Source organism: Dromiciops gliroides, chromosome 1 (assembly GCF_019393635.1).
Source record: "Dromiciops gliroides isolate mDroGli1 chromosome 1, mDroGli1.pri, whole genome shotgun sequence".
In the NCBI taxonomy this organism is placed as follows: domain Eukaryota; kingdom Metazoa; phylum Chordata; class Mammalia; order Microbiotheria; family Microbiotheriidae; genus Dromiciops; species Dromiciops gliroides.
In genome coordinates, this window is record NC_057861.1 from 265,131,401 (window position 1) to 265,152,686 (window position 21,286).

Sequence of the window (21,286 nt, forward strand, 5' to 3'; positions counted from 1 at the left end):
AGTCCCTTTCATACCTTGGATATCAAGCTCTTAGCAGATATTTGATGCAAAGATCTTTGTCCAGTAGACTGCTTACCTTATTATTCTAGTTGCATTAGTTTTGCTCATGCAAAACCTTCTCAATTTCATGTGACCAAGATGATCTATTGAAGTTTTAAGATCACCTTGAATTCCTTGTTTTTAAAATTATTTTTATTTATTTCATTAAATATTACAAATTACATGTAAACTTTTAAAAACAATTACATTTTAAACAATTTCTCTGCATTCCATCTTCAAGATTAGTCACTTTGATTTGCCTAGAATTTATGTTTCTTTTAACATTTTTATCTTTGGCTTCTTTTCTACCAACATTTCCCCAGCTTACATGAATATATTTTTGTTCAAAATCTGTTAAATTCTCACTTCATTAGAGAGAATTTCTATCATCAATTTAATATTATTAATCCTCTAATTGCAACTTTAAATTTTATGTTGAGAACTGTAATTTCTGACCTTTGTAAATGTTTTTTTTCTTTTATGAATTTATTTTTTCTTTTAAACCATTCTACCCTATTTTGTTGGTTTGTGCACTGTAGGGAGTCCATAGAATTCTGATTTTCATCAGGCAACAATTCACTTTCCTTTGTATTATAATATTTTAAAAGAGAGCTTCATATTCCCTTTGATGTTTTACTCATATTCCAGCTTGTTTTTTTGTCATTTCTACTTACCTGCTTGTGTGTTGAACTTTTCCTGGGCCTTTCTCTTGATATTTTTTATGTTTTCAACTTAAAAACATTTCACTGATAATTTCACTTTTGTGCCCCCTCTTTCTTTGCTAGTGAGTAGAATCCCTAGGCTGCCCCATTCTCCTATAGTTGGAAGATGTAGCCTTTGCTAGTCTGGGTTTGTGTCTTGATAGGACTGACTCCCATTTAGATTTAGTTCATTTCCTTTTAGGCTCCATGTAGCCACCTATGCCTTTGGGGTCCCCTACCTAACCCTGCTATTAGTTCTTTTTTTTTTTTTTTTTGCAGGGCAATGAGGGTTAAGTGACTTGCCCAGGGTCACACAGCTAGTGTCAAGTGTCTGAGGCCAGATTTGAACTCAGGTCCTCCTGAATCCAGGGCCAGTGCTTTTTCTACTGCACCAACTTAGCTGCCCCTCTACCATTAGGTCTTCCACAAGCTTGTGAACTTTCTTGTGATCTTGTGCCTGCTGCTTGGAGGCTGGTGGGGTAGGGGCACTGAGTGAGTACTCTAAGTATTAGAATTCTCATGAAGGATTTTACTTTGTTAGGGATTATGTCTAGAATAGTTTGAAATTATGACATAATTTGTTTGCTTTTGTGGCATCTCCTTCCTCTTCCATGTCTTGTGTTTAAAAAAATGAAAGTACATGAAGATAATGAAAGATTCTTATTTATTTTATTTTTTTTAGGATTTAACACCATTCACCAAGATAATTGGAACTCTGTGAGGTAGTTAGGAATGGGGGGTAACAAGAACTACAATGAAATTCTGAATGCCACATGAAATGAATGCCAAATGAACATAGAAACTTCTGGGAATAGAGTAGGCACATTTGGAATTGCCAGCACCTCTCTGGAAGAGGGTTGCTCTTTATCACTTACTATATTCCTTATGTTGTTTTGTGGGTTTTTTTCACTTAATACTATTTAATTTTTCCCAATTACATGTAAAGATAGTTTTCAGCACTAACTTTTGTAAGCTTTTGAGTTCCAATTTTTTCTCCTTCTCCCCCTTTCCTCCCTCTCCCCAAGACAGCAAGTAATTGGATAGGTTACACAGTACAATCATGTTAAACCTATTTCCACATCAATCATGTGGTGAAAGAAAAATCACAAGGGAAAAACCATGAGAAAGAAAAAAAACCCCAACCAAACAAAAAAGTGAAAATTATTCCTTATGTTGTTGTATTTGGAATTTGAATTATTGGTTTGTTGTGTTTGCTACAGTCTGGACTTTATCTGTTTCCACTCTACCACGGAAATTATCCAAAGAATTGAAAACTCCAAGGAAATCACCAAGGGCCAGACCCATTTTTGTAGATATCGAACTAGAGAAAACAGAGAAATAATATTGTTTACAGTATCAATTAAAGGTTCTCTACTATCCTTGAAAATCTATTAACATCAACAACAATAGTTTTAGATACTAATCTGGATCATAAGAAGATCATAGATCTGGAGCTGGAAGGGATTTCAGAGGCCATTTTACATACAAAGAAACTGAGATTTAGGTAGGGGTAGTGATTTGCCCAATATCACCCAGATTGTAAGCATCAGAGATGGGATCGAAGTTAGGTCCTCTGGTTCCAGAGACAGAGGTTTTTTTTCACCAAGTCCAACCACTTAGCAACCAGTAAAAAACAGAGCTTGGTATGCTCATATAGGGACACGTAGTTGGTGAAGTATATTGAGTGTCAGGCCTAGAGTCAGGAAGACATCATCCTGAGTTCAAATCCAGCTTCCAACACTTAATAGCTATGTGATCCTGGACAAACCACTTAATCCTGTTTACCTTAGTTTCCTCATCTATAAAATGAGCTAGAGAAGGAAATGGCAAACCACTGCAGTATCTGCCAAGAAAACTTCACAAAGAGTTAGACATGACTAAAAATGACTGAATGACAACAAATGATTATATAACTGAAGCTAGAACAATTTGCTGAGGAATAATGGCAGTGAATACCTTAGAGGCAGCGTGGTGTAGACTACATTAACCTGATTGATTTTTTTTTGAAGGCTCCGACTATGAAGTATAACCTCTAACATGTCCTACTGATCCTAATAGTCTTTAATTACAGGCCTAGTGATGGACAATTAATACACAGTCTGAGGACCAGCCTAGCTGATCTGAAAGGGATCCATCATCAGAGTGATGGCCATCAGGGACAGGGAGATTTTTCTCTCCATGGCAACTCTTTAAATCTCCTACTAAGACATTGTAGAGGCTTGACTGTAAAAAGAATACATTTATGTGACCTAAGGAAACTTAATAGGGCCATGAAGAGACAGAGAATTGCAACTGAAAAAACCCTGGACTTAGATTTATAAACAAAAGCTATTAACTTCTTTGAATTCAGTTTCCTCACTTGTAAAATGGGTATAATAATACAATAATAATATTATGGTGCTTAACTTAGATTTATTATGAAGAAAGAGCTTTGTAAACCTTAAAGTACTATACAAATGTGAGTTATTTGATTATTACTCATGGGAAAAAAGAATAAGGCAGATAGATGGCACAGCAGATAGAGTGTTGGTCTTGGAACTGGGAAGACCTGAGTTTCTATCCCACCTTAGATACTTACTAGGTGTTTGACTCTGTACAAGTCAATTAACCTGTCACTCTCAGTTTCCTTATTTGTAAAATGAAGGTATTGGATTTGAGGGCCCTCTAAGGTCTCTCTGAGCCCAAAATCTATGATTCCATGAAATCACTTAAATTACAGAAATAAACGGGAAGAATTGTAATCAGAAAAGAAAGTTTAACCATCAATTATCTTTTTTTGGGGGGGGGGGCAATGAGAGTTAAGTGACTTGCCCAGGGTCACACAGCTAGTAAGTGTCAAGTGTTTGAGGTCAGATTTGAATTCAGGTCCTCCTGAATCCAGGGCTGGTGCTTTATCCACTGCGCCACCTAACTTCCCCCATCAATTATCTTTTATAATTTTTCAACAGAATATTCAGGGTTGTTTGTCCTTAATTTTTCCAATTATAGCCTCACTTCAACTGAATTACCTAAATAATTCAATGAAAATCAAAACATTTTTTAAGGATGATCTTTTTTTGTATTTAATTCACTTTGGATGAATTTACTTGAACATAAGAAAGTATAGCATATGAAAAAAACAGGGCAACATCTCTTAATAAAAATAATAGTTAATAATTACCTATGTTTATTCAGTACTTTCTGTTATAAAATGCTTTTCATACGTCACATAATTTAATCCTCAAAGCTTCCTTATGAGATAGGTAGCATAATTACATTGCCATTTTAAAGATGAGAAAATGGAGTCAAAGAGGAATTGTGAGTTGTCCAAGGTCATAGAGCTAACCAGTGGTGGAGCTGGGATTAAAAGCTACATCTTTTTTGGCTTCTAATTCTAGTGCTCTTTCCACTGTATCTCATTACTCCATAAAGGTCTTATAACGGTTTATTACATTGCATAAATGTATTCATTTTATAAAGTCTTCACCAAATAGGAAGCTACTTCCTAGGTAATATTTAAAGGAACTGTGAATTTCCCTTCTAATACAAACTGGAACCCTCTTTGTGCTATAGTACATGGTATCCTGAGTTCCTACAGTCAAAACAACACAAAACCAAATCAAACCAAATCCCAACCCTGTCACATAGTGGCCAGCTTTCTTTCTTTCTTTCTTTCTTTCTTTCTTTCTTTCTTTCTTTCTTTCTTTCTTTCTTTCTTTCTTTCTTTCTTTCTTTCTTTCTTCTCTCTCTCTCTCTTTCTTTATGTGTGGGACTATGGGGGTTAAGTGACTTGCCCAAGGTCACACAGCTAGTAAATGTCAAGTGTCTGAGTTCAGATTTGAACTCAGGTACTCCTGAATCCAGGGAAGGTGCTTTATCCACTGTGCCACCTAGCTGCCCCCCGTGACCAGCTTTCTGATGACAAGTCTTTCTGTGTTTAGCCAGGTTATCAAGATTTTGGGGGACCTGCCAAACCTTGTACTTGGCTGGTGTAGTCTTTGAAAATCCAAGGTCCTACTCATATCAACACAAGGACTTAAGTAGAAGACTTCCCAGGTGAAAAAAAAATGATAGTTATTTTATTGACAGGTAAAGAGGGCTAGAGAAAGATTAAGAGATGCATAGTAACTCACTGTTTTAACAACACTGCAATATATGTCATTTTGGGAATCAGCAGATAAACCTGCTCCTCCAGAATGGCATTCACGATTTTATGGGCTACGCATTGGGGCTCCATAAGAGGTAATAAGGACGGGTACCTGGAAAACAAAACAAAACAAAACCACAACCATTTCCTCAATGGTTATTTCAGACATGCCGATAACATGTATTGCTTTAATTAGTCATGCACATTAAAAGAAGAGGAAAGTAGGGGCCAGCATACTTCCTCCTTTACCTCCACCACTTTTGGGCTCATGGCTACATGCCTCATTTTCTTATAATACATTTCCTGCCTTGGCTTTATGGTTTCTGATTATGAAGCTGCTGAGGTCAATGGAAGGAACATTCCCTGTTGGTTGTGTTGCATTTTCCTGTATGCCCAGCAAACAGCCTCAATAAATAATCCTTTCCCAAAGCATAAAAGTCATGTTCAAGAGAGAAAGGTCTCTCTCGGGACCCATGTGAAGCATGACTTAATTGCAAATCGTGCATTCACATAGCACTGGGAGTACCAAGAAGAACTAAAATGGTTATGAAATGAGTTCAATCAAATCAGGAAAACTTGAACCCTGGTGAGAGTGTAAACAAAGTGCTGCTAAAGTACCAGAGCAAAGTCTCTTGTTTTCCTCCTTATGCTTCCCTTTTACGTGTCTCCTTTGTACTCCTATTGTCTTTCAACCATTTTCAACCATTCCACCATCTCTTGGCATCTGACTAATTCTCTATCATGTCATCAATACTTCAAGTATCCTATTTTCCTCAGGGTAAGCATGTCTTACATTGACACAGATTGATGGTGTTTCTATGCCTTGATTATTCCATGTTCATGAGTAACTGTGGGCGAGGAAGAGAGACACAGAGAGAGAGAGACAGAGACAGACAAAGACACAGAGACTCAGAGACACAGAGAGACAGAGATACAAAGAGACAGAGAAAGACACAGAGACTCAGAGACGCAGAGAGACAGAGACAGAGACAGAAACAGAGACAGAGAGAGACAGAAACAGAGAGACAGAGATACAAAGAGACAGAGAAAGAGAGACAGAGAGAGACACAGAGACTCAGAGATACAGAGAGACAGAGACAGAGAGAGACAGAGACAAACAGAGATAGACAGAGACACAGAGACAGAGAGAGACAGTGACAAGAGACAGAGAGACAGAATGTCACTGCTTGGTGACTATTCTTATGTTGATGAGCCCCTGAAAACTTAGTAAGGTTGGTCCTTGTGCAGTAGAAATTAAGTATGTAATTTTGTGAGGCCTCTCAGCTTCATTCAAAATGTTAATTTTTTTAATTGAAAAATTTATTCATTGAAACTGAACAAACTCCTGGACAAATGAGAAGCTTAGTGAAAAATCTTGTTCTCCTGTACATTCCTTCCTTCTTTAGGTCTTTAGGATTATGTGTCTTTTCTTTTCCAGAAGTTCTTCATATGCCTTTAAGTGTGTGTGTGTTTATATTTTCCTAAATTTGCTGAGGCCACCATCCCTCCTTTCATTCCATGTCTTCATTCCTTTGTAGGTTGTACTCCTGACTTGTTGGACTTTCTCTATCATGCCACAGATACCTGGCACTTAGTAAATGCTTAATAAATACTTATTTATTTGACATCACTTATAAAGAGCTTCCCCAGCCCCCACCCCAAGAAAAGTATTATACAAATAGAGTTGTTATAATTATATCTTCTCTCCACTGGTTACGGAGATTGAATAAAAAGAACAGAATCAAAGACTCTTAGAGCATGAAAGGATCTCAGAGACCATCTAGTCCAACTTATGTCCAGCAAACAAGTGATCATCTAGTTTCTGGTTGAATTTTTCCAGTGACTGGGAACTCAACATTTCCCAAGGCAGCCTATTATACTTTTGGAAAGCTCTAAGTACTAAGAAGTCTTTCTTTCTTTCTTTTTTTTTTTTAGTGAGGCAATTGGGGTTAAGTGACTTGCCCAGGGTCACACAGCTAGTAAGTGTTAAGTGTCTGAGGCCAGATTTGAATTTAGGTCCTCCTGACTCCAGGGCTGGTGCTCTAACCACTGAGCCACCTAGCTGCCTTGAAGTCTTTCTAACAGAAGTAAAAATGTACCCCCTCTTTATCTCCCTCCCATTGCTTCTTCTTCCACCCCCAGTGGTCTAGCAGCAGGAGCCTAGTCCTATTTCTATGTGCTAGCCCTTGTAGCACTTGAAGAAGATTATCATCCCTCTCTCCCTAAATCTTGTCTCCTCTAGGCTAAGTATCTCCAGTTTTTTTTTCTTTTCTTCCATTTATTTTCATACGGTATAACCATTTTGGTTGCTCTACTCTGGATACACTTAAATTTATCAATCACCTTCCTAAAATGTTGCACCTAGAACTGAACATATCATTCCCTATGTAGTTTGACTAGGGCAGAGCAATAAACTTCAGTGGCTTCTTATTGACTTTAGGGTCAAATATAAATTTCTCTCTTTTGCTTTTGTGGTCCTTCACATCCTGGCTCCAAAATACCTTTCTGGCCTCATTGTACTGAGAGAAATGATTATTAATAGCCAATGATTTGGGGAGATGTAGAGTTCTCCTTTCTTTTTTTTTTCTTTTTTTTTTTTTAGTGAGGCAATTGGGGTTAAGTGACTTGCCCAGGGTCACACAGCTAGTAAGTGTTAAGTGTCTGAGGCTGGATTTGAACTCAGGTATTCCTGACTCCAGGGCTGGTGCTCTATCCACTGTGCCATCTAGCTGCCCTTTTTTTTTTTTTTAATTTTAAAATTTTTTTTTAGTGAGGCAATTGGGGTTAAGTGACTTGCCCAGGGTCACACAGCTAGTAAGTGTTAAGTGTCTGAGGCTGAATTTGAACTCACTTACTCCCGACTCCAAGGCCAGTGCTCTATCCACTGCGCCACCTAGCTGCCCCAAGTTCTCCTTTCTTTCCAAAGTCCTCATTTCAAGGTTCAGTCTCTGAAGGACATTGCTGGTAATGAAATTGAATTAGTTTTCTCCTCATTCTGACTCAGCTGCCACCCAACCTTAAAAAGAATTTAATCTAAGGTGGGGAAGCCACAGGTATGGGTGGGGATAAATTCTTTGATAAGATTGCCCAAGGCTGTGTAATTTAGAAGTAAATGACATGGGGGCAGCTAGGTGGTACAGTGGATAAATCACTGGCCTTGGATTCAGGAGGACCTGAGTTTAAATCCAGCCTCAGACACTTGACATTTACTAGCTGTGTGACCTTGGGCAAGTCACTTAACCCTCATTGCCCCAGAAAAAACAAAAACAAAAACAAAGAAACAAAAAGCAAAAAAACAAAAACAGAAGTAAATGACATAATCAAAGTTACATTCCCCAGCCCCTCATTAGAATAGGTCTGCTTCTCATTGTAATATTCATTCTCTCATTAATTATTAACCAATCTGAGTTGATTACTGCCCTCAGGAACACCCAGTCTTCCAAGGGCATTTAAACCATGAACCCACTGCCATGATTTGTCTTTAGCATTCAAGAGTGTCACTGACCCTTTTATTAATAAAATGCTAGTATCATTAATAAAATGATTAATTACACAGAAACTATGTCTTCTGAACTTTTAAAATGTCACAGTACAGTACTCGCTTCTCTATATTCTGTGATTCAGCCAAGTTGGTCATCTCCTTTTTACTCATCATACTCTGTCTCCCATCTCTGTGCCTTGTCACTGGCCATCTCTCATAGCTGGAATGCACTTCTCCTCACCTCCACTTCATACAATCCCTTTCTTTCTTCAGGAAGAAACTTAAGCACTATCTTCAACATGAAGATTAATACCTCTTCATCTAGTACTGTCTAGTACCTCTTTACATCTCTAGTACCTGCCTACCTCTAGTATGAGTAACTATAGTATCCTCTTTCCCAAGCCACTTTGAATTTATTTATAATTATTCTCTTTTTTAATTCTGTCTATACTTATATGTGTATTCCTCCCACCTCACCCCCTTAAAATGTAAGCTTTTTGAAAGTAGGGGAATAAATAAGAGAATTGTCAAACGTACCTTTTTTTTTGGTGGGGCAAAGCGGGGTAAGTGACTTGCCCTGGGTCACACAGCTAGTAAGTGTCAAGCGTCTGAGGCTGGATTTAAACTCAGGTCTTCCTGAATCCAGGGTTGGTGCTTTATCTACTGTGCCATCTAACTTCCCCAAACATGTACCTTTGGAGGTCAGTTCTGTGCATTTTGTACTACCAAGTCAAATGTGTTTATAGAAAACAAAAATTAATAAAGGAGGACCTTATATTCTTAAAAAAGTAGGGACTATTTAATTTTTTATATTTATATCCTTAGGACCTAGAACAGTACCTAACACATGGTAGGCACTTAAAAAGTGCTTACTGATTACTTGATTTTCTACCAGTTCCTCTGCTGTTCCTCCCTTAATAAAGCCTAAAATTAATTTATTTTTTATGTTGGCATGGCCCATTGTTAACTCATATTGAACTTGTATTCTACTAAAGCCTTCAAACTTTTTTGTTTGGAAAGCTGATATCTAACCTCTCCTTTATTTTTCTTGTGCAGTCACATTTTGAACTTGTGTAGTACTTTACATTAATACCTATTAAACTTATTCATATTAAATTTGGCCCAATCTGCAAGATCTCTGCTGGATCTTCTCTCAACCAGGGTTAATGATTCTTTCTAAATTTTTATCATTTGCAAGTCTGACAGTGCAAGTCATTGAAAGCAGATAGGCTGTTGCTCACATATAACATTCCATTTCCTTCCTTTGGGCTTTTGTACAAATGGTCCCTTGTGCCTAAAATGCACCTCCTTCTCACCTTGACCTCTGGTTTCCCTCCAAGCACAGCTCAGGAACCACCTCCTACATTGGGCCTTACTTGTTCCTCTCGAAATTTCTCTGAATCATCACATCCATACTTTGTATTTACTTCTGTACTGCTTGTATGCCACAGTAGAATACAAGTATAATCCTGTCCTGGATAGGAGGAGGTGCTTTGCTTTTGGCTTTTGTATCCCAGGTGGTGCTGTGGATAGAGTGCTGAGTTTGGAGTGAGGAAAACCTGAGTTTAAATCTGGCCTCAAATACTTACCAGCTGTGTGAACCTGAGCAAATCAGTTAACCCTGTTTGCCTGTTTCCTCATCTATAAAATGAGCCAGAGAAGGAAATAGTAAACCATTGTGAAGAAATACACCACACCTTCAAGGTGAACATTACTGAAAATGACTAAATAAAAAATCCCAAGCACCTTGCCCAATGTCTCATACAGGTAGGTATTAAAATTTTTTTTTGTTTACTATAATTGAAATAAATTGAGAAGATTGTTTAAATAGCACTTGCTGTGTCCATTTATTTCATCACTACTAAATAAATCCTTTGTGGACCTCAGGATTCTGGGTTCTATTGTGGCAATTTTGCTGCCACCGAACATGTTCCTGCCATTGATGAATGACTCTTGGGATTTTTTGCTGCCATTCACAGAGATACCTGCTACCCTCTAAGCAGATCTCAAATATTTCTTTATAGCATTGTCCTTTCCTTCAGGCTCCAGGCACCAATTTCCAACTGATTATTGGATAGCCATGGATATCTGGTTGATGTCTCAAATTTAACATCCAAAATAGAACTTAGTCTCTTCCATTCCAAACCCTGCTTTTTCTCTTAATTTTTCTTAATTCTTTTGCTGGCACTATCATTTCCAATTCACCCAGATGCTTACAACTTCAGAATCACCCTTGATTTTTCCCTCATTTCATTCTCCATATCCTATTGGTTGTTAAGTCATGACATTCCAATTGCAGTCTCTGTCAATCTTTCTTTACACTCTGTCTGCCACTCACTGCCCTAGTCCATTTTTCAACTAGTCTATTGCCATAACTGAATAACTGGTCACTCTGTCTCCTTTCTTTATTTGGTCATATAGTTGGTGGAGTGCTAGACTTGGAGTCAGGGAAGACCTGACTTCAAATTCTGCCTCAAATACACAGTTATTTGATACTGGACAAAACACTTAATCTCGCTAAAGCTTAGTTTCTCCATCTGTAAAATTGGGATAATAGCATCTATCTCATAGATTTGTTGTGAGAATCAAATGCTGCTCATATAAAATTCTTTATAACCCTTAAAATAGAAATACTCTTATTGTTAAATTATTATTTATTATTAATATTAATTTTGTATAGTTTGCATTTGTTTATCTTTTGCATAGTTGTCATTTTTATAGTTATCTCCTCCCTTCTCCCCAATAAAATGTAATTTACTCCATAACAAGGACTGTTTAATTTTCTTTTTTCTTTCCCTCTCAATAAATCCTTGCAGACTCATTGGTTGATGCAACTTCTTAGACTGTAAGGTTCTTGAGAAAAGGGGGGTATGTTTTGTTTCTCAACATAGCACCTCTGACTGCCAGGCCCATGATATTTCAGACTCTTGATAGTAAAGTGTTTTGGGCTAGAGGAGTTAAAATTAGGTTTTACAGGGTAACCAGATGGTGATGAGCCTTAGAGCATTGTGGATTTACTATGAAAGAGTGAGAGCAGTGATTTTCTGGGAAGATGTCAGGAGATGCCAGGTGATGGCACTATGGAGCCTTGGCCTTTGAGTTTTCTCTCTTTGAATAATTACTTTATCATAGCACAGGTGTTCTCAGCATGATTTCAGTCTGGCTCCTCCCTCTTGAGCCTCTTCCTGACCTTTTCCCCACACCCACACAGTGTAGAACTGTTGTGATACATTTATATTCTAGGACTGCTTCTCTGCTTACCAGAATTTCATCAGCTGATCTTGTTCCCAGTGCCAGTCCCTGAATTATGGGAGTCATTCAGCAACCTACACTTATCACAATATCTGTCATTACCCCAATGCTTCTCCATACACACTCAACTATTTAATAAAAATATTCTTTCTCTTTAGTGGGCAAAGATTTTCAGAGATGAATTTCTCTTGCTCAACACTAAATGTTAGAAAACAAACTTGATTTTGATGTCCAAGTATTTAAATGTTCCATTTGGAATTTAAGATCCCCGGTAATGTATAAGTATAAAATTCAGGGCAGATTAAAAAAAACAAAACCAAATTTTATCAGATTATTAGCATAATCTGATTGGGAACTCCCCAACCTTCCATCTATATTTATATATTTATTAAAAAAATTTTTTTTTTGAGGCAATTGGGGTTAAGTGACTTGCCCAGGGTCACACAGCTAGTAAATGTCAAGTGTCTGAGGCCGGATTTGAACTCAGGTACTCCTGACTCCAGGGCCAGTGCTCTATCCACTGTATCACCTAGCTGCCCCCACCTATATTTATTAATATGGCCTCACTGACACCTACACCCAAGTCCTACTCTGATAGCTCATCTTGTCATAGAAGTGACTCAGCCCTCAAATACTATGCCAGCAGAGGGCTATTCCTTACAGTTCCTCACAAGATGGAAAGGCTTCTAGTATGGACTTGGTGATAGAATATAGATCAATTTTCTAAGGAGGAACTGGGTTCAAATCCCAGACTCTGAGTATCTATGTCACTTTGGGCAGAGTCATTTAAACATTTTGGTCCTCAATTTTCTCACTTCAAAAATGAGTGGGTTGGACTCCACAGCCCCTGAAGTCCCTTCTAGTTCCCAATCTATGGTCTTTTGATCAATCCTAAGGTAACTGAGTCTGGTAAAGTGCAAACACAGGTCAGCTAACAGATGGCATTTTTTTTTCTAATTGTAATTCATGAAGGATAAAATATGGAGGGGTTATAATCTGTAACAGTGGAAGAAGTGCCCACTGTGATGAAATTGTGGATACCTGAAGTATTAAAAGGAGTCTAGGTGACTATTTTTCATCAAGAATCCTTAGAGATCATTTGGTCCAACCTTTTTATTTTACAAATGAAAAAACTGAGGTCTATCGAGATGAAATGACTTGCCCAGGGTCACTCAGCTAGTTAGTGGAAAAGTAGGGATTCTGTCTATTCATCCAGTGATCTTTGGAATGTGTCAGTTTGTCTCAGCCATGGCAGAATCTGTTATATATAAAAATTCATACAAAAATAAAATCATTCTCTTACTTGGTTGAACAACCATTAAACATTCCACTTTTGAAGAAATATGGGCAGACAATGGTGGTTTTAATTCCATCCTTCTTTAGTTTTCTCAATTCAAAATAAATGGCTTCTGCAAATCCAAATGCTGCAAATTTACTTGCACAATAATCTGAAATATAGAAGAGATGGTGACATTATTATTAATAGAATGTTAACATTATTTCCTAGAACTTTTTTTAAACTCAAAGGTCACCAGAGGTAGTGGATCTTCTTTAGTTCTTTTTTTTTTTTGGCTGGGCAATGAGGGTTAAGTGACTTGCCCAAGGTCACACAGCTAGTAAGTGTCAAGTGTCTGAGGCTGGATTTGAACTCAGGTCCTCCTGGCTCCAGGGCCGGTGTTCTATCCACTGCACCTCCTAGCTGCCCTCTTCTTTAGTTCTATGATGTAATAAGTATGGAATGAAGAGTCTCAGAATTTCAGAGTTGGGAGGACTCTCAAAGATCCTCTTTACAAGCTGGTACACAAGTACGTATGCACTCTATAATAACCCTGACAAGTGACTATCCAACCTCCTCTTGATTTCTTGGGATTTGAAATCTACTACCTTCAAAAGTTTCAGATTTCTAACTGTTTGAAAGTTTCCTTTTATATCATGCTGAAAGCTGCCTCTCAGTGACTTTCATAAAAATATTTTATTATTTTCTAGTTACATATAGAGATAGTTTTCAACATTTGTTTTTATAAGATTTCTAGTTTCAAATTTTTCTCCCTCCTTCACCTCCCTCTGCCTTCCTCAAGACAGCAAGCGATCTGATATAGGTTACATATGTACAATCACATTAAACATATTTCTGCATTAGTCATGCTGTGAAAGAAGAATCAGAGCAAAAGGAAAAAACCTCAAAAAAGAAAGACAAAAAAAGTAAAAAATAGTATGGTTCAATCTGGATCCAGACTCCACAGTTCTTTTTTTCTGGATTTGGAGAGCATTTTCCAGCATGAGTCTTTTGGAACTATCTTGGACCATTGTATTGCTGAGAAGAGTCAAGTCTATCACAGCTGATCAATACACAATGTTGTTGATACTGTGTACAATGTTGTCCTGGTTCTGCTCATCTCACTCATCATCAGTTCATGTCTGCCCTTCCAGGTTTCTCTGAAATCCACCTGCTCATCATTTCTTACAGCAAAGTAGCATTCCATTACATTCATATATCACAACTTGTTCAGCCATCCCTCAATTGATGGGCATCCCCTCAATTTCCAATTCCTTGCCACCACAAAAAAGCAGTTATAAATATTTTTGCATATGTGGATCCTTTTTCCTTTTTTATGATCTCTTTGGGAAAAATACCTAATAGTGGTATTGCTAGGTCAAAGGGTGTGCACACCTTTAAAGCCCTTTGGGCATAGTTCCAAATTGCTCTCCAGAATGGTTGGATCAGTTCACAGCTCCACCAACAATGCATCAGTGTTCCAATTTTTCCACAGTTTTTCCAACATTTATTATTTTCCTTTCTTGTCATATTAGACAATCTGATAGGTGTCAGGTTGTACCTCAGAGTTGTTTTAATTTGCATTTCTCTAATCAATAGTGATTTAGAGCATTTTTTCATATGGCAAAAGATAGCTTGATTTCTTCATCTGGAAACTGCCTATTCATATCCTTTGACCATTTCTCAATTGGGGAATGACTTGCATCCATAAATTTGATTTAGTTCCCTATATATTTTAGAAATGAGGCTTTTATCAGAAACACTGACTGTAAAAATTGTTTCTCAGCTTTCTGCCTCCTTTCTAATTTTGGCTGCATTGCTTCTGTTTGTACAAAACTTTTTTAATTTAATGTAATCAAAATCATCCATTTTGCATTTCATCATATTCTCTATCTCTTGTTTCGTCATAAACTGTTCTTTCCAAAGATCTGAGAGGTAAACTATTCTTCTAATTTACCTATGGTATCACCTTTTATGTCTAAATCATGTACCCATTTTGACCTTATTTAGTATAAGGTGTAAGATGTTGGTCTATGCCTAGTTTCTGCCATACTCTCTTCCAGTTTTCTCAGCAATTTTTGTCAAATACCGAGTTCCTATCCCAGAAGCTGGAGTCATTGGATTTATCAAACAGTACATTATTAAAGCCATTTACTACTGTGTCTCCTGTGCCTAACCTATTCCATTGATCCTCCACTCTATTTCTTAGCCAGTACCAAATAGTTTTGATGACTGCTGCTTTATCGTAAAGCATCAGATTTGGTACAGCTAGCCCACCTTCCTGTGCATTTTTTTTCATTAGTTCACTTGATATTCTTGATCTTTTGTTCTTCCAGATGAATTTTGTTATTTTTTTTCTAGCTCTATAAAATAATTTTTAAGTAGTCTGATTGTTATGGCACTAAATAAGTAAATTAATTTAGGAAGAATTGTCATTTTTATTATATTAGCCCTGCCTATCCATGAGCAATTGATATTTTTCCAGTTATTTAGATCTGATTTGATTTGTTTGAAAAGTGTTTTGTATTTATGTTCATATAGTTCCTGGGTTTGTCTTGGCAAGTAGACTCCCAAGTATTTTACATTGTCTACTGTTACTTTAAATGGAATTCCTCTTTCTATTGCTTGCTGCTGGACTTTGTTGGTCATGTATAGAAATGCTGATGATTTATGTGGATTTATTTTATATCCTGCAACTTTGCTAAAGTTGTTAATTTTTTCAAATAATTTTTTAGTTGACTCTCTAGGATTCTCTAAGTATTTTACTATCACATCATCTGCAAAGAGTGAAAGTTTTGTTTCCTCCTTGCCTATTCTAATTCCTTTAATTCCTTTTCCCTCTCTGATTGCTAAAGTTACTATTTCTAGTACATAATAGAGGTGATAATGGATATCCCTGTTTCACCCCTGATCTTATTGCCTCTCAGTGACTTTCACCCATTGTTCCTAGTCCTTTCCTCTGAAGCCAAGAAGAATACAACTAATTCCTTTAAATAAGATGTTCCATACACATTTTAAACTCAATATGCTCCAAGGTGGGATCATCTTTCTCCCCAAACCCTTCCTTCTTCCTAACTTTCCTGTTATTGTTAAGGGCACCACCATCCTCCCAGTCACCCAGGCTCACAACCCAGGTGTCATTCTTGACTCTTTACTTTTTCTTGTTTCTCCTCTTTCTCCCATATCTAATCCATTGGCAAATTTTGTCAGTTCTACCTTCATAACATCTGTCATCTATACCCTCCTTTTTTCTTCTAATACTACCACTATTCTAGTCCAGGTCTTCAATATTTCATTCCTGGACTAGGTGCAATTGCCTTCTGTTTGGTCTCTCCCCACTCCAATCATTAAGCTATCAAATTAATCTTCCAAGAGCATAAGTCTAATCATGTCACTCTCCTATTCAATAACTCCTTATTGCCTCCAGAATCAGACATAAAAATCTTTTTTTTTTTGCTTTTAAAACCCTTTATAACCTGTACTTTTCCTGCCTTTCCAGTTATTTTATACTTTACATCTCTACACGCCTTCTCCATTCCTTCCTCCTCACACCACACCATGGATTCTATAATTTAGTGAAACAGCTTCCTGGCTGCTTCTCAAACAAGATAATCTATCTCCTGACAGGGCATTTTCACTGACTGTCTCCCATGCTTAGAATTCCTTTTCTCTTCATCTCCATCTTCTGGCCTCCCTAGTTTCCTTCAAATCCCAGCCAAAATCCTACCCTCTACAAGAAACCTTGCCCTGTAGGGCTAGTGCTTTCTCTCTGCTCATCATCTATAATTATACTGTTTGTAACTTCTTTGTACATAGCTGTTTGCTTGTTGTCTTCGCCATTAGGCTGTGAACTCCTTGGAAGTAGGGGCCATTTTTTGCCTTTCTTTGTATCTCCAGCACTTAGTACATATCTGGCACATAGTAGGTGCTTAATAAATGTTTGTTGACTTTACTCTTACAGATTATGGCTTATTTAAAACTATCTCACATGTCCCCTTTAAGTTTACTCTTCTCCAGGATATATATTCCCAGTTTTTTCTCCCATTCCTCATAGAGTATGTTCTCCTGTTATTTGCCAGCATGATCACTCTCATCTGGATAGTCTCCCATTTATTAGTGTTTTTCCTAAAATGTGTCATCCTGGACTGAACACAGATGTAGTCTGATCAGGGCACAGGACTGTCATCTCCTTTGGTCTAGATATATGCTTCCATTAATGTGTGTCTTGTGATCTTTAAGATCATGATCTGACATCTCATGGACTTTTAAAAGTTGCCCTGTTATTTTTTATTTGTTATTTTTTTATTTTTTGTGAGGCAATTGGGGTTAAGTGACTTGCCCAGGGTCACACAGCTAGTAAGTGTCAAGTGTCTGAGGCTGGATTTGAACTCAGGTCCTCCTGAATTCAGGACCAGTGCTTTATCCACTCTGCCACCTAGCTGCCCCTGCCCTGTTATTTTCTTGGCTCATATTGAGTTTCTGGTCCACTAAACTTCTCAGATTTTTTCCCCCCCATGTAAACTGTGGTCAAGTCATGCTTTCTCCTTCCTATGCTTGCCATTGACTTTCCTATATATTGTCATACACTTATCATGCAAGTCCTATACTTGTCAATGACTAGGTGCCACCAATTTTTAAACCCAAATACAGGACTTTCTATATTTTACCAACAAAGTCCATCAACAATAGATAGAAAGAGAAATCCCATTTAAAATAACTGTGGCCAATATAAAATACTTGGGAGCCAAATATAGGAATTTACATTTATTTCTATTAAATTCCATCTTATAGCAGTTAATTACTGTGTCCTATATATATGTATGTATTTATGTATGTTTTAGATATCAGTTTTGTTGCCCAGTATCTTAATTTTGCATCAGCTACAATTTTGATATGAATGTTATTAATGTCATAATTTAAAATGTTATACAGGAAAACATTATGATAGATCCCTAAGGCACTCTCAATCCAGTGTGACATCAAGCCCTTATTGAATACTTCTTTTGCTGTCATTTGGCTATCATGTGGTCATTCTACCAGTTCTTGATAGAGTTAACTGTATTGTCATCTTTCTCATACCTCTCCAGATTATTTTCAGATAGCATGAGATATTTTGTCAAATGCCTTGCCAAAACTAGATAAACTATATCTATAAAATACTACTGATGATACATAAATATTATAATATTTTCACAAAAATATTAGTTTAATTCAAGGCACTGCAATAACTACTGGAAGTACACAGAAAAAAATAATGAAACTGCTCCTGCCCTGAAGAGCTTTATATTCTACTAGATAATGATATATTCTATGGGATACTGATAAACCCTGTACTTGATGAAGTTAGTTCTTGGAGATCATCTTTTTTTCAAGTGTACAGTTTTTTAATAATATGTAGATAAGTTTTTCCAGAACTTGTCTCCATTGGCTTACCTCTCAAAATCTCAAAGTCCTCTCCACACTATGATGAAGCTTTGTAAGAGGACATCAAGAGAAATTTCATTATTTATATCCAAGAATTGTTGATACAAAATAGTACTAGATGCAATTGATTAATACTAGGTTTGCCCACTAGGTTTATATCGTCCAAATTTCCACTCCACTCAGGGTTTTCAAGTATAATATCCTTGACAAGTGGCATTCAACCTTGGCCTAAATTTATTCTTTTCACTCCCCTCAGTAATCTGTGAACATTATATTGAAGGTGCTTTAGTCAGGATTTGAACTGGAAACCTTAATCTTGCACCTATTATGAAGCTTCTTCCCTAACTCATACCATATTTCTTCTTGCCTTCTATTATCCCCCCAAAGTACCACTAGTCCATCTTAGAATAAAACACACTTTCAAATTAATTTTCAAGAATAAAGCATCCCTTGTCCCTTAGAAATTTCTAATATTGAGGAAATATAAAATGCCAAACAACCCATTTTTTTCAAACCAAAGTTTGAATTTTTTTCTTATTATAAAAACCAGCAGGGTCAGCTAGATGGCGCAGTGGATAGAGCACCGGCCCTGGAGTCAGGAGTACCTGAGTTCAAATCTGTCCTCAGACACTTAACACTTACTAGCTGTGTGACCCCGGGCAAGTCACTTAACCCCAACTGCCTCACTAAAAAACAAAACAAAAAACAAAACAAAACAAAAAACCAAAACCAACCAACCAAACAAAACCAGCATGTAAGTTAATCTTTTCTTTCCAAGCAGTGTCCTATTAACACTGACAAGGGGCTGAGAGGGATTAGTTTATTTTGAACGTTGGTTAGCTCAAATTCATTAAGGAAATTTTCTTATCAATTTAGGCGGGACCCAAAGTGCAGTGTCCATTTCACCCTGGATCAGGTCAACAATATTAAATACTCACCCCCTAGTCCATTTATGCCAACCAGCCCAGCTACACTTGAAATACAGACCAGGTGACCATGGTTGGCAGCTATCATGGCAGGAAGGAAGGCTTTGTAAGTCTAGGAGACATAAATAGTCAACCCCAACATTTTATGAATTGATTCCACTAATATTATTGAATTCCTACTGTGTGCTAGTAACTATGGAAGACACAAAGAAATGTAAGATGTGGACCCTACCTTCAAAAAACTTTCAGTCTAGTCAAATGTTCAGTAAATAAGTGCAACATTAATAAAAATGTTTTTACAAACTGAATCAATGAAGCATTATAGGTTTGGTTTTTTAGTATGGAAAGTGACCATTAATTTTCTAATCTGCTAAAGTGTATCTTTTCATTTGGACTTCAAATATTCTTATAACAATTTAATTTCACTCCTCTCCTCTCCATATCTGAACAAAAACAAAGATACCACGAAAAAAGATAGCTAACTAGGCAAAATGAGGGAAAAGACACTTGAGGAAGATAACTTTCTGTGAGAAAAAATGACTCTTGGCCATTTAGTCAAGTGATTTGGAGTAGTTGGCTACAAAATATTATCAGCTATTTTAATAAGATTCATGCATTTTTTCATTGAAAATTATAGTGACACCTTCATATCTTTGCAAAGAGAGTATTTAAATTGTTTTCACTATTTCTATTCCCTACAAAATGGAATTAAATGTGTAACACACACACATGTATATTATATATGTATGCACATATATGTATGCACATATATGTATATATGTGTGTGTATACACACACACACACACACATATATATACATCTATCTATATCTATATATATCTTTTGTGCTGTCGTAGACTTTCTGATTAGTGTCTATCTCCCTGTCATTCAGTAAAATTTCTAGATATTCTCTATCTTTCATACAATATCTGTTATCAACATTCTCCATCTTTTTAGCCAGTGAATTTCTAGCCAGTCTAAAAAGACTTACAATCTAATTAGAGGGAGTTGGGAAAGGGGATCATGTTTGGGACCAGACCAGAAGAGCTTTGTAGTAGGAACATAAATAAAATAAGTCTGCAGAAGTCAGATGAAACTGAATGAGAAAGAGGCCACACCAGATCACCAGTAACTGCTCTGTCAGTCTAACTGTATCCCTATTAGATTTTTCATAAGCGAATAGATAAAAACAGATATTTAGAGAAATGCAATTAGCCACACAATCTTTACACTTAAAAAAAATACACAGTTTACCCAGATATGAGCAAAGGTGTTTATATGAAAAGTTTTTTCCACATCGTCATCTGAAGTCTCAAGGAATTGTTTTCCTGTTACAACTCCAGCATTGTTGATGAGGATGGTAACATCACCGACTTCTTTTTTAACCTGAATAGGAGAAAACCCCCAAATAATTTATATAACCTGTGTTCTTTGAATTTTATTGTTCCAAGGCTTTGTTACCTTGCTACACAGTTATCATATATCTCAGGATCAACAAGCAGAACTCATGATCTTTCTCCCCCATGACTCTCTTCTACTAAATTCCCTGATATACCACCCCACTATTAACCATCCTTCCAACTCATAGTTTTAGGGAAGAACGTTGTAAGGCTTGGCTAGCCCTAGGTTCAAGGTACTTCGTTGCTTTAAACTCTTAAAACTATAGCTCACAAGTCATCAGTAATCCCTTCACATTTCATAGATAGCCAGGAAACACAATTAATTCATGGCAAAGTTGTTAACTGAGATGATGTGAGAGCAATAGGAACCAAACAATCTCAATGTAAACCTGGGGCACATTCTCTGCCAACTACATACAGCTTCAGTTGGAAGAGAGGGAACTCATATATAGTATATTATCTAGGCTGTTATAGGTTTTGTGACTAGCATCTATCTCCCTGTTGAAACTTTCCTCATATCTCTAAACCACATATTTTCTTTTCTGTCCTGCTCCCTCCTTTCAGTTTCCTTTTGTCAGAGACTATATTTCTTTCTTGTATTTGCATCCTTAATGCTTAGCAAAGAACCTGGCACATAGTCGGTATTTAATAAATGTTTATC

At 36.9% G+C, this 21,286-nt stretch overlaps 1 protein-coding gene across 1 annotated transcript in view; it reads right to left on the minus strand.

The window, feature by feature from the left end:
• Window positions 1–1,934: 1,934 nt before the first annotated feature.
• LOC122748224 (short-chain dehydrogenase/reductase family 16C member 6-like) overlaps window positions 1,935–21,286 on the minus strand; it is a 28,099-nt gene continuing 8,747 nt past the window's right edge. Inside the window, exons 2-6 of the mRNA XM_043993900.1 lie at window positions 20,480–20,611; window positions 19,238–19,337; window positions 12,903–13,047; window positions 4,853–4,978; window positions 1,935–2,061 (exon numbers count right to left, since the gene is read on the minus strand). Of these exons, the coding sequence (XP_043849835.1) occupies window positions 1,935–2,061; window positions 4,853–4,978; window positions 12,903–13,047; window positions 19,238–19,337; window positions 20,480–20,611 (630 nt within the window). The remainder of the gene's footprint in view (window positions 2,062–4,852; window positions 4,979–12,902; window positions 13,048–19,237; window positions 19,338–20,479; window positions 20,612–21,286) is intronic.